The sequence below is a fragment of the Protopterus annectens genome, chromosome 2.part0 (genome assembly GCF_019279795.1).
Source record: "Protopterus annectens isolate FY-2018-M chromosome 2.part0, PAN1.0, whole genome shotgun sequence".
Classification (NCBI taxonomy): Eukaryota; Metazoa; Chordata; order Ceratodontiformes; family Protopteridae; genus Protopterus; species Protopterus annectens.
The window spans coordinates 1,222,897,242-1,222,912,033 of record NC_056728.1 but is presented as its reverse complement, the minus strand read 5'-3'; the positions used below and the strand labels follow the sequence as shown (position 1 = coordinate 1,222,912,033).

Here is a 14,792-nt window from a genome sequence, read left to right as displayed (position 1 = left end):
TAGGTCGGGTGTGTGTGTGTGTGTGTGTGTGTGTGTGTGTGTGTGTGTGTGTGTGTGTGTGTGTGTGTGTGTGTGTGTGAGTGTGTGTGAGTGTGTGTGTGTGTGTCTGTGTGTCTGTGTGTCTACATGAATGGGCGAGTGTATCCACGAGTGGGGGCCTAATATATGGCGAGTGCTTGTTTGTGTGTGAAGGGTGGCTGCCATACCTCTTATCGCCCATAGACAAATAAGCAAATCCTACAACACTGGGAGGGGGAACATTAGACACCACGCAGAGAAAGTCTTTAGTATGCCCCATACTCACATAAAATATTTACATTTCAACAGGTTTTTCAGGACAGATGATGTGGTAATTATGGGGGGGGGGGGGGGGGCTTGACAGTACACACTAGAGACAATATTTAATATAAGTCTTGCACACTTAAAATATTAATATAACAGGTGTTACAGCACAGAATGCACTAGCATGTATGGAGGGGAAACACTTTAATATTATCAAACCATATACCATTGGCACCGAAAGCAATTCATTAACAAATCGGAACTTTAGTTCTTTAAACCAATTGTTCCGAAACTTTGCAAGCTGGAGGGTCTCTTTTATAAAGGAAATATTTTGGCAGACCCCTGTAGGTGTCAGTACACATACATTATGTTCAGATCAACCCCCTAACCTCCCCCAATCAACCCACACCACCACACGCAGCCATTTCAGTGTCCCATTACTTGGCTATTTCTCCCCATTTGTCATATACACTGTTCAAAATTCTCAGTGTGCATACTGTTTGCAGCTTTACTTCTGCAATGATTACAGATATTTGGATTTAATTCAAAAGTTTTATTTCAAATTTTATAGCACAAACTCTGATAGACATTTGCTAAAGGTAAACAAAGCAATATGGTATCACAATGAAAACAGACTTAGCATTAAAACTTTTCTACCTTTGAAACTCACATTCACTGAAACAGCATTGAGGCCCACATTCAAAGAAAATGCATCTGGCCAGTGGTGGATTGTTTACCTTTGGGCTGTTTTCAAAGCATATGTCCCTTGTGAATATTCTTAGGACCATGCAAAAGTTATCTCATTCACCTTCCTGGTCGTATAATCAAATTTTAATATACAATAACTAAATATTATCCCCTGTATAATACAGCACCACTTGGTAGAGCATGTTTTAAATGTATAGTTTTGCACATTTTTCTAGTAAGCAATGAAACAAAACATATGAACCAATAATGGCAAAACTGCCTAATTCAGAACATTTCAACCTTAAAAGGCCACTCAAACTTCTGTCATTACAATCCACCAATATCAATCAATATGCACAATCTCTGCAGAAGTAAAAGTCATCTGAATAATTCCACCATAAAGAGCTCTGTAACTAATGAAAATGTTGCTGCTAGCAAACAACTTTGTTTCAGTGTGTCATCTACAAATTCAGTGCCTGCTGCCCTTGAAGAATAAATTGCCTACTTATGGTTGAAAGATTGATTTCTAGACAGAGAAGAGACTTTGATCATTGGATGATAATGACCAAGTGGGAATATGGTTGTGCAGAATGGCATTTACTGCTGGACAAGCAGACAAATGCTGGATAATTTTATTGGTAGTGAGAAACTGTGTATATGTTGGTGGATGGGTCCTTCCTTATCACTGTTTCGGTATTCTTTACTCTTGAGATATCCTGCTGAGGATAGCCTAACATCCAGCCAGCATACCGAAGCTTTATACCTTCCAGATGTTGTACATTAGACATATGTAAAAAATTACAAGAAAATCCTAGCTAAGCTAGAGTTTTTACTGTGTGATTCCTTATAATCTCCTGTAAAAGAGGATAATGGGATGTATGCAAATGACCCCTTAAGGGCATCAGGTGTTTCAGCTATGTCAGCCCTGAATGTCCGTGATTTTTTCAAGTCTGTTAATGGACAAATTTAGGCTAGTAAAGACATAAAAATCTAAACATGTCTTTTTCTGTCACAGTTATTCTGGACAGAAGTAATTTATTGGGCTTAGTTCAGGATTTAGTTTGGGCTTAGTTCAGGCTCTTGACCCTTCCTAAATGACTGTTTCTGGTAAAAGAAAAAGGAATTGTTCATTTCTGAATAGATTAAAGAGTTTGAACCTCAAGTTGTGACGGGACAGATTGCATGTTGCCTGCACAGATTTCTGACTCAGGTTCTGAGGAGAATGTGGAATCAAACAGCACTTCTGAAGGATTATTTTTCTCTGAAACTATTTCCAGATTGAAGCAGTTGTCTTAGTGGGAAAACAGTGATGCTTTTCAGTTCCCCAGGAAGTATTATGAATTTTTGCAACCTGAATTTCCAGAACCTATGCCCATTACTCCTGTTCTGTCTGCTTTGGAGGATATTTATGTCACAGTCTGCAGTTTCCATGACAGCCTGCCTGCTACCCCCAGGAAAGCAGTTAGACTGAGTAAAGTTAAGCTTTTACATTTTTATACACTCATGCCTCTGAAAGACATGCGTGAATGGGCGCGCCTTTGCTGAAGGTTGGGTGTCGGGCTGGCAACTCAGCACCATAAAAATCTACTGCCAATCATTAGCGGACCAGAGTTCTGCTGTGGCGACCCCTAACCGGGAAAAGCCGAAAAGACAAACAACATACACTCATCCCAGATCAGACCCAGCAGCTGTTGCTTTAGTGAATCTAGCTCCTGTTTTACATTTGGCTAATACTAATCTGTTTGCTGACAAGTATGGGAAGGCTTTTGACAGATTTGGAAAAAGAAGTGTATTCTTCTGCAGTACTTGTTTTTAAAATCTTTCAGCTGTCAAGCTCATATATTGATGTTTATGCTTGCTGTTGTGACGATATGAGGAATATTTTGACATTTATTTCCTCCTGTGAGGAGAAATCTACTTTGTGTAAACTGGCTGCTTCTGTGTCTCAGGTGACTACCCACTGTTTGAAACATGCGTATGATACTGCTGATACCACCTCCAGTGCTGCTGCCACTGGAACTGATATGAGGAGGTTTGCCTGGCTGCATTCTCAGAACCTCCCAGAGGATGTCAAAAATGACATTTTGAATTCTCCCGAGGGTAGAAACCTAGTTTTTAGACCTCCTTCTGCAGATGTAATTAAAAGGTATGATGTGAGAGGAAAGTTGATTCAAGGGATCTGCCAAAGATTTCAGCCCTGCTTATCCAAGTTTGCCAAGGGATTCAGTGCTCCCTGTATAAAAACAAAATGAACAGGCTCTGCAAGTTGCTGGTAACCAAATGTTTAAAAAAGCAATGGCTGGGAAGTTTTAAAATGAAAACAGGAATCCCAAGAAATAAATGTAAGTCTATTAAGTCTGAATGACTCTTTGAAGCCCCCTTCCCCCATACACATCCAGTCTGGCAGTCTCTTAGACCTTGCAGAAAGTGAGAACCTCCGTTTCTCTTTTTGGCAACAAGGGACAGTTTCAGTAACATGGATCCTGAGACTAATCTGTCAAGATTACAGATGGCAGTGGGAGTCTCTCCCACATTTTTGGGAGAATTCCTCCTCACTTTTTGTGTCCTGTCTTGCCTCTCAGCAATTACTAATTAAAGGGATGATAGAAGCTAGGGCAAGGGCTCTATTCAAGAAGGTCTCTGGTGCCAAAGACAGAGGATTCTTGGAGACTAGTTCTAGATCTTTCCTGTGTGTGTGTGTGTGTGTGTGTGTGTGTGTGTGTGTGTGTGTGTGTGTGTGTGTGTGTGTGTGTTTAGATCTGATCATCTCAAACTACCATCTTAGCAAGGGGATTTCCCTGGATTCTGGGTCTCAAGACATCTGTGATACTTGTCTTAACTTTTGTAACACTCAACGTGAGAAATATCCAGTGATACCTGAAATCTTTATGGTTCCAGTATCAACATCCCCTAACATTTTAGATTCCAGATTTGGGGTGGAGACATCAAATTTCTCAGAATCCAGGTCACCCATATTCCCTTGCTGCTCCAGCACACTCAGTCACAGCAGATGCCTCAGACTTTACTTTGGGAGCAGTGTCTATGGGATTAAAAGTACAGGATCTCTGGAACAAAAGCTAAACCAAAACACATAAACATAAAACAGATGTTGGCTCTTATAAATGCTCTCAACTCTTAACCATCTGTGGTCCTCAGGACCTGTACAAGTGTTTACTGATAACACCATAGTCATGTGGTACATACTCAAGCAAAGGTGAACCAGATCTTACCTGCTGTGTAGACCTGGCATGGTAACTATATAGCTAGCTTTTCAGCACAGCCTCAATTTACTGTGATCTTACATACCATCAGAACAAAACTGTGTGACAGACAAATTAATCAAGACTAAGGCAGACCCTCATGAATGCAAACTGAGTAAGAGAGACTTTCAAGATTTGATTCAACTTTAGGGAACACCTCAAATAGGTCATTTTGCCTCTGCTCACAACAATCAGTCAGAAATGTTCTGCTGTAGAACTCCATGCAAGAAGGCCTGGAAGACGGATACATTTTCATTTCCTTGGACAGGACTGTTCCTGTATGGTTTTCCACTCTTTTCACCAATATCCAGGGTCATTCTGAAGATTCCAAAAAAATACCCAAATATTGTTATGGTGACTATTTCCAAATGGTTTATCTTTGTTATATACTCCTCAACAAAACTATTCAAAGCAGACTCGAGGCTTATTCTAACAGGACATTAGCTTAATCTATGACTATTTGGAAATAATTGGATTTTAGAAGTATTCTGGAAGCAACAACTTGGTCCTCTGTGCATAGTTTTACAATGTACTATAAACTAGATTCCTTCTCCAGGTCTTGGACTGGCTTTACTACAACCATTCTTCAGGGGCTCCGGGACCATTATCCTTCCTTTTCCCAGTCATATTAAGCCAAGATCATCTACCCAGATAGTTTAGGCTACTGCAGCAGTGATGCATATGAAGAACATTTTACAGATGAGCAAATAAAGTATCCATAACAGTAGATGTTTGAATGGTCATTGCTGTAGCAGACACGCCCTTCCTTCTCCTCCCTTATTGTTATTTTTTTGTGCCAGTTAGTATTACTTTACTAACATTGTCCTTCTCAGAACTTTAGCTTCCTTGTGTCTATTGGCATGAAAGCTGTGAACGGTTTAGTGCCGACTAACTTCACAGTCATCTGGTGTGTGATAGGTGCCTTGAAGCTTGGGAAGCTGACTGGTTGTTATATCTTTATATCTTTAGCAAGATATAACCCATATAGCCTAGGCCACTGCAGCAGTGAGTTTTGATTAAATTTGATGTATTTTGAGTGTTCACCTTACTTTTTAGATATTGAATTCATAGGTTCATAGGTAGGTACTAGGCTATTTGCCCGAGGGCATTTATAAGGCTAACCAGAGTGTATCGGCCTTCGCTGCCCCATTGATTAATTAACTGAGCCTCTGTCTAGCAGAGCCAATGAAGTGATCCCAGGGGTGTATTTTCTGTTACCCATCCACTTGTCAAGGCTTCTCTTGAAGAGTGTTAGTGAGGGGCTCTGCCTAATGTAGTTAGGAATTTTGTTCCAAAGCATGGGGAGTCTCTGTGACAGGAATCTGTCCATCCAGCATGTTCTATTTATTGTTGTGGTGAGGTTTAGCTCACTAGAGTGCGTGGCTCGCAGTGACTTGGATTTCTTTAGGTGGAGCATGTCCATCAATTCTGAGTTGGACATGGCTTTGTAAGTCAGGCAGAGATCACCATTGAATAAGTGATATGCCACTGATTACAGCCGGAGTTTTTTCAGTCGGGCTGTATAAGACATATGTTTGAGGCCAGTAATCCTCCTGGTGAGGTGCTTTTGTGGTCTTTCCAGCTGTTGGAAGTGCCTTGTGAGGTACATCCCAAATGGGGCATTGACTCTATGATGGGTCTGATGAGTGATGAGTAGAGGGGCACTGTAACCTCTTTATTTCTAGATGTGAACCCCTTAGCAAATTAGATGTGCCACATAGAAGGATTTCCTAACTACTTTGGCAATATGATTGTCAAAGGAGAAATTACTATCTACCTGGGTCCCCAGATCTCTTATTACCTCTTCTGTATTAAGGGGGCTGCCGCCTATGTGGTAATTCGTGGGTGTTTTGTTTTTCCCAAACAGGATGACTATACATTTTTTGGCATTTAGCTTGAGGCCATGACTTTGACACCAGGTGTCTGTCTGAGTAAGGCCTTTTTGAAGGATGTCCGTGTTAGCCGGAGAGTCAGTTATGGCTCCCAGTTTTCAGTCATCGGAGAACTTGGTTAGCCATAGTCCTCCTGTGTTTGCCTGTACTTCTGAGAAATATATGCCAAGCAGTAGGGGTCCCAGAACCGAGCCTTGCGGGACACCACTTGGGACTGGTTTAGAGTCGGACTTGGAGCCCGCTATTCTTACCGTGTGAGCTCTGTCTGTAAGCCAGTTGGCAACCCATCTTGTGATGTAGGGGTTTATGTTCAGGCTGCTGAGTTTTTCTATAATACCCGAGTGAGGAATGGTGTTGAACGCCTTGGCGAGATCAAGGTAGGATGTGTGAACCACCTTTCCCTCGTCTATGGACTTGGTGACTGTCTCGAAGAAGTCAATCAGGTTTAGTAGGCATGATCTGCCCTTAACAAAGCCAAACTGATTTATTCTGATTGTGCAATATGGCCTGCCCGTTTTTTTTTGTTAGGAGTGAGGACCAGTGCTGTCATATTGTCTATGGTGATTTTAAGAGGTCTGCTTGGCTATTTAGATCTGTTTATCCTAATGTAGTCAGGATAGTGATGACATAAGCAAGGTAGTTATTGATTTTATTAACCACTTTCTTTGTTTTTTTCACAGAATGTAATCACAACAGCAATAGCATTTGTCATATGTTTTTTCAGTATCTTAGAGTTAGATGATGTGTGTATATGCACACACATGCACAAGCAGACTTTTTTAGATTATTTATATAGATTTGCTCACTTGATTAATATTATTATTGTTGCTCGTGTAAAGCCAGTAACAATCTTATTATTGTTTGATATAAAGAAAATGTTATTTGTCTAATACTATGCAATGTAAGTGTATAACACCAATTGTTTGCACAAATCAGAAATGTTTTTCTAGCATGCATCTTTAATTGAAGTCAGAGGTGTAGCTAGCTAATCTGGCATCCAGTACTGTCTGACAATCTGGTGTCCACCCCCCAGAAAAGAAGTCCTCACTTCAGAACTGAAAAAAAAAGAAAAAAACCCAACTCCTACTACATACAACACTATAACAAACAACTTGCTGCAACTTATACCACATGGAAAGCCCTGAAGTGCTTCAGTCCTGATTGCAGAAGTGGCATCGACATTCATTTCTGTGCCGTAGTCAGTGCTGCACTGCAAATTGATTAGCATTTGCCAAACGCTTCCACTAACACCATGTACCTGGAGTGACTTCTTCTTACATTCCACCATCAGTTATACCTCTGACTAAAGTCGTACTGATTATTTGAAGTGGTACAATCTAGGAATGAGTGGTTCACACTGGAAGTGCCGCAAACTATACTAAAGTAGACAGTTTGTAAATTTAAAGCAGGACCATAAATCAGAGTTTTCTGAGTTGCAAATTATACTTCAGTAACTGAATATTATTTCCTTTTTTTGTTTGTTTCAGTGCCTCAATATGCACAGTGAAATATTATGAAGCCTGATATACTACTTTATTTTTTTTTTTATTGCAGACAGAGTAACAGAAGTTCATACAGACATTTATGTTACCAGTTTTGGACCTGTTTCAGACACAGATATGGTGAGTAATGGAGCAGACTTAACATTGCAAGTAGCAGAACATGTGCTGACAAATCAACTTTGTATTAAACTGTATTCATCTGTTTATGTACACAAACACACACACATATCTGTATAAGTAAGTGTGTGTGTGTGTGTGTGTGTGTGTGTGTGTGTGTGTGTGTGTGTGTATGTATGGGAGCCATGTTTAATTGAAAAATTTGGTAAGCTAAGCAGGTGGTCAAAAGGTGTACGAGATGGCACAATTCTTGGAGTTGAGTAATATGTTCTTTTCTGATACCGTGCAGTCTCGGAGTGACTGCATGTAAATACCAAAGTGTGTGTGTGTGTGTGTGTGTGTGTGTGTGTGTGGGGGGGGGCAAGAAGCTTTTTTTTTTTTTTTTGGCTTTTTTTTAATTTCACATTTGCTTGCACCAAGGTTATTGCTCATCAATTTGCATTTTTGACATTTTGACTGTTGACATTTGGATCTTTTAATTATATTCCATAGAGCCGTATAGATAGATATAGATATACTGTTACTACTGGTGGCATTCCAACTGCTTGTAACTGATCATTGGCAACTGGACACTTTTATGTGTGTTTGAATTTCAGCAGACTCAAGTATACCCCTCCATCTTTAAATGCACCTCATCTGACCTGGTACAATCTAGGAGGTAGTATATATACAGATTGTAGGTCTGTTGGGTACTTCCTAAGGAAAGGGGTACAGGAGAGTGCAGCATTTCCGCAAAATGCTGTTATTTTCTCTTTTTTCTTTTCCTTCTCGTATCACAGGTAGCTATACTCTTTGACAGGTGCTAGATATTATGTGACATGAGTAGATATTACTACTTCATATAATCTCTCTCTTTCTGTGTGTGTGTGTGTGTGTGTGTGTGTGTGTGTGTGTGTGTGTGTGTGTGTGTGTGTGTGTATATATATATATATATATATATATATATATATATACACACACACATACACATACAGGTCCCTTTCTGAAGCACGAGTTTTCAGAAACTCGAAATTCATATTGTTGACATGATATGATCGAGTTTCTGAAAACCTGAAGCTTCTGATTGGAGATCGCAGTATAGTGAGGCTCGCTGAATTTACCGATGTTCTTCATCTCACATTGCTGCAGTCCTTACACTTGGGTAGTCCGCTGTCCTCGGTCGGCCCGAATATCAAAGTATAAGGCTGACGTCGGTCAAGGCGCATTAGACTGACATCAGGACGTCAGGGTACAAATGCGCATGACCGACGTCATATCCTCAGTCTTTTTTGCCGCATGGTCCGATGCAGAAGCAGCGTTGCAAGTGCCGTTCGGCGTTCTGAAATTTTTCGAATTCGGAGTTTCAGACCGAGTCAAAGTTGGCTAAGTACCCCGTTGGGGAATATTTTAGTTTTTTCTTGCCTCAGTGGTTTACCGGATGTCAGAAAAAGTGACCAGGGGGAGACTTTGTTATTGCAGGATGTGGCCTCTCAGGAGGCAGGTCAGGCTGAAGGGGCCTCTCAGGTTACTGTACTCCCCTCCCTTCCTAGGGTGGTTAGGCCTTCTTCTGTTTCCAAGGCTTCTCCCAGAGGCAGGCCAGGTTTAGCTTCAGTTGGTGTCACTCCTAGTTCTTCAGGATCTGTGCCCAAGAAGCATATGCTTAAAATGGCAGAAGATTTGATTACTTTGATTAGAGGTTCTTTGCCCCCTCCTGATAAGAGACCTAGGGTGGAACCTGAGTTGGGGAGTTTTGAGCAGGCTTCGGATGTTTCAGAGTCTTCGGCTGAAGACTTGCAGGAGTATTCTCCTTATTCTGATTCTGATGTGGATGATTCTACTCCTTCTGCTTCTCCTCCTGAGGATTTTTCTTTTCAGAGACTCTTCACTCCATGAGGGAGCATTTTAAGTGGGAAGGTCAGGACTTCTCTGATTCCAGGAAAAGGCTTAGGAATTTTTGTTTTACCCCAGCATAGGCCTTTGGCTATACCTCCTGTTCTGGATGTTGTGGAAGATGTGTTTGCAGAGGCTTCTCTTAATCCTGATTCTTTGCCTCCTGCTCCTGTTAAACCGGATAGGTATTACAGGGTGCCTGAAGCTCATAAGTATCTTTTAAGAGTCCTAGGGCGGACCCAGAAACTGTTAGTCAGGGGCCTAAGGGTGTTAAGGCTTCTGTTGTTAAAAATCCGGTTCCTCCAGATAAAGAGGCCAGGGCTTTGGATAGATGGGGAAAGAAAGTCTATACTTCTTCCACCCTTGCTATGAGGGCTTTGAATTGCCAGTTTCACATGTTGAAATACCAGAACTATCTACTTTCTCAATTGAAGTCTAAGGTAGATGCTCTGGCGGAAGGTATTGAGTGTAAAGAGTTACAAGATTTAGTACATGTTTCTGAACAGGTGGGTAAGCATTCTTTGCAATGTGGTTTTGATGCTGTACAGGCCTCATCTAGGGTGGCTGCCACTGGGTCAGTTCTTCGCAGGCACGCCTGGCTGAGGGATCAGAATTTATCTGACCATGTTAAGACAAGGATTTTAGATGCTCCTTTACAATCTGATGTGTTGTTTGGTTCACCTGTTGAGGCAGTCTTAAAGAAAATGGAAGACAAGGCTAAGTCTATGCAGACTGTTAAAGATTTTTTGCAGGTTCAGCCTCCAAGTTTAGTAGAAATTGGCCTACCAAGGGGTGGACGTATCCTTCTTATGATTCCCAGTCTAGGGGTAGATCTAGGCGTGGTAGGGGCAGAGCTCAGGGCTCTTTCAGGCCTAGAACAGGGAGTTCTCCTGCACAGTCTTCGGGTGAGGGCAGGGGTCAGTCCTTTCGTAAACAGACCCAATGACCTACCTTTTCAGCTGCCAGAGCCTTCTCGTCTGGCAGCACCTTTGGGAGGAAGGTTGACACTTTTCAAGGAAAATTGGAGTTTAATTACCCAAGACAGATGGGTATTGGATATCATACACCAAGGTTACAGGTTTTATTTCCATACCTTGCCTCCTTTCAAAGGCATGCCAGACGTTCCTCCTCAGCAAAGAATAGAGGCTCACAAACAAATTTCTCTGTTACTTCAAATAGAGGCCATACAGCCAGTCCCTATGTCAGAAGTGGGCCTAGGATTTTATTCTCGCCTGTTCCTAGTACCAAAGAAGGGGAACACGTGGAGACCAATTTTGGATTTATCTATCCTCAACACTTATCTGGACATTCCCAAGTTCAAAATGTTGACATTACAACAGCTTTTACCTCTGCTGGGCAAAGATCATTGGATGGTAACTTTGGATCTCAAGGAGGCTTACCTTCATGTTCCTATCAGACAGAGTTGCAGGAAGTATCTGCGTTTTCGGGCTGGGACTTCTCATTATCAGTTCTCTGCATTGCCCTTTGGCTTATCTACTGCGCCCAGAGTGTTCACAAAAGTTCTGGCTCCAGTGATAGCTTTCTTCAGGCTAAAAGGAATACAGATCTATCCTTATTTGGACGATTGCCTGATTCTGGCTCAAGGAAGGGACGAACTTCTTCATCATTTGGAATATGTGATAGCAGTGCTAAGATGCCTGGGGTATTCTGTGAACGAAATAAAGTCCAGTCTAGTACCCTCTCAGGACATGTGCTTTCTGGGTGTAAGACTGAATACAGCATCCCAGATGGCCTTTTTGACCCCAGACAAACAAAAGAATCTTTCCCTTTACTTTCATCAATTGTCTCATCAGTCCAGGCTGACTGCAAGGACAGTCCTTCAAGCCTTGGGGTTCATGGCATCTTGTATTCTGGTGCTTCCCAATGCCAAACTGCATATGAGGAAGCTACAATGGTATCTCAAAATGTATGGACACAGCACTGCCAGGATCTGGACACTGTCATTCAGATAATACCTTGCATTCAAAAGGAATTTTTGTGGTGGGCTCAGGAATGTCACCTAAACAAGGGACTCTCTGTGACCCGGCCAGAGGCGAGTCAGATTCTAACGACAGATGCCTCAGACAAAGCTTGGGGAGCTCATCTAAATGGAAAGTGGATACAAGACAAGTGGCCTGCCAGACTACAACATCTACATATCAACTTGAAGGAGATGTTAGCAGTCCAGTTTGCATTAATAGCTTTCAAGGAGTTACTTCTTCCAGGGCAGGTGTTGATTCTAACAGACAACACAACTGTCATGTGGTACATCAACAAGCAAGGGGGAACACATTCTTATCCTCTATGCAGGCAAGCAATGATTTTGTGGGAGACTGCTCTCAGTTTACAGCTAAATCTTCAGGCAAGGTTTCTGCCAGGAGCACAGAACTCCTTAGCAGATGTGTTGAGCAGACGAATTATGGATCCCCACGAGTGGAAATTGGATCCTCGTGTATTTCAGAAATTGACAGTGTCATGGGGAACTCCAGACATAGATCTGTTCGCTTCTCCACTAAACCACCAGCTGCCAAAGTTTTGCACGAAAAGGTTTCATCCCACAGCTTGGAAAGTGGATGCTCTTTCTTTCAACTGGAGCAATCTTCATGTGTATGCCTTTCCTCCTCTGCCTCTCCTCCCAAAGGTACTTCTAAAGGTCAGACAGGACAAGCCAAGGATGATTTTAATAGCTCCAGATTGGCCTCGACAGCACTGGTACCCATTACTGAGAAGTCTGGTACGGGAGCCTCCATGGCCTTTGCCTTCGATTCCACACCTGTTGTCTCAGGAGGACAGTCATTTACTCAATGTCAAGCTTCACTCTCTTCACCTAACAGCCTGGCATATTCTGTTTTGAACCATAGAGGGTCTCAACTTCCACAGCAAGTTTTGAATGTTATTTTGGAAGCTAGAAGGCCTAGTACAAGGAAAGTGTACGCAGATAAATGGAAGAGATTTTTATTTTGGAGTGCAGCAAAGGATTTTGATGTTTCTGAGCCTAATTTAAGTATGGCTCTTCAATATCTTACTGAGTTACTGGACAAAGGTTTGTCCTTCTCTTCTATTAAGGTTCATGCTGCAGCAATTTCGGCTCACTATGACTGTGACCCACCATTGTTTTCTCATCCTTTGTTCAAGCAATTTCTTAGAGGGGCAAAGAATATAAGACCCCACGTAGAGCTCCTACTCCTGCTTGGGATCTCAATTTTGTGTTGGAGAAACTCACTCTACAACCTTTTGAGCCTGCAGCTACTACTGAGTTGAAATATTTATCATGGAAGACTGCTTTTTGTTGGCCATTACCTCTGCAAGAAGGGTTTCTGAATTGCAGGCCCTTATGGCGGTTGAGCCTTTCTTAATTTTCCATAAGGATAGGGTATCTTTGCGTACTAATCCTTCCTTTATGCCTAAAGTGGTTTCTAGTGTGGCTTTAAACCAAACTATTCATTTGCCTACTTTTTATGCAAATCCCCAGAATAAAGGGGAAAAGATTTTGCACACTTTAGATGTACACAGGCAGTTGCGATATTATTTGAGCAGAACTAAAGGGTTCAGGCAGTCTCAGCAGTTTTGTTTCTTTTGCTTTGAGTTCTCAGGGCAAGCCTGTGTCAAAACAAACTATTTCTAAATGGATTGGGTTTTGCATTGCTTTCTGTTATTCCCATCATGGCAAGGAGATTCCAGCTGGGATTAGGCCTCATTCCACTAGGGCTACTGCCACTTCGACAGCCTTTTTAAGGGGGGTGGCAACTAAAGATATTTTGGAGGCAGCTACTTGGAGTTCAGTGCATACTTTCTCTAAGCATTGTCACCTTCCACTTTACTCTAAATCTAGGGCTGGTTTTGCCACTGCTATTTTACAGGGCATTTTGGCAGCTCCTGCTTCTTTATAGTTTTGCCATCCTCCCTTACCTCTGCTTTGGGATTCTACCCAAGTGTAAGGACTGCAGCAATGTGAGATGAAGAACATAGTACAGTTTTGTACCTACCATAAATGTAGATGTTCGAAGATCCACATTGCTGCAGTCCAATTTACCCTCCCTCCTTCCCCTCTGTGTTTAGAGGCGGTTGTGTGGGTTGGGTTGTAAATATTGTGTATATTGTATACTTTGTACATATTATTAGTGCTAGGGTGGTTGGTTGGTTGTTTGCTGTCTTTTGGTTTTGACCTTTCTTTTTAGGGTCTTCTGACATCTGGGGCAAGAAAAGACTGAGGATATGACGTCGGTCATGCGCATTTGTACCCTGACGTCCTGATGTCAGTCTAATGCGCCTTGACCGACGTCAGCCTTATACTTTGATATTCGGGCCGACCGAGGACAGCGGACTACCCAAGTGTAAGGACTGCAGCAATGTGGATCTTCGAACATCTACATTTATGGTAGGTACAAAACTGTACTTTTTCCCCATACCTCTCAAACTCCTATATATATAAGAAAACTATTTATCAGCTCCCCCAACAGCATTTGCAGCTATGGACGCCTCCACTATGGGGAATGGAGAAGCTCATTTAGAAGGGAAGATTGTCTAAGGTCTGCAGAATCAAGGAGAGGTCAACCTACATGCCAACATCTTCGAGGTGAGAGCACTTCTCCTAGCATTGCAGGAATTTCAGTATTTCTTGCCTTCAAGAGTGATAGCTATACAGTTAGGTGATATGTCAGTGGTATGGTACATCAACACACAAGAGGGACTCAAATATTTTCACCTTTGCTGACAGGCCATGAAAATGTAGCAGTAGGCTCTAGATTCAAGTTGACTTCAAATAACAATGCTCATTTTGGGGAGGTTCAACTTACTAGCATATAGACTCAGCAGGTCCATCCTATTACCTCATAAATGGTCCCTCAACCTAACAGTGTCTCAGAACGTTTTCAGTTTGTGGAGTCTGCATTGTTGTAACTTTTTTGCCTCTCCCTCTAGTATCAAGTTCAGAAGCTTCTTTGCCTAGTTACTCCACAAGGACAATCTCCCAGGGATGTAGTCTGCCAGTGGCCACCTGGTCTTCTATACAACTTTCTGCCCCTACCCCTAATAACAATGTTCCTCCAGACGGCATCTGCCTGTAAATCACAAATGATCCTCATTGCTCCTTAACCTTTTCCACATCTGCTGTCTCACCACTCTGGTTAGTCTTATTTGAACCTTCAGAATCTCATGTTTATCACATGATCTCTCCACTTCCT

The 14,792-nt window shown here is 42.0% G+C and overlaps 1 protein-coding gene across 2 annotated transcripts in view; it reads left to right on the top strand.

The window, feature by feature from the left end:
* GABRA2 (gamma-aminobutyric acid type A receptor subunit alpha2) overlaps positions 1-14,792 on the top strand; it is a 1,382,295-nt gene that overhangs the window by 336,723 nt on the left and 1,030,780 nt on the right. For both annotated transcript variants that reach the window (XM_044061400.1, XM_044061401.1), the window contains exon 3: positions 7,676-7,743. In XM_044061400.1, coding sequence (XP_043917335.1) covers positions 7,676-7,743 — 68 coding nt within the window. The remainder of the gene's footprint in view (positions 1-7,675; positions 7,744-14,792) is intronic.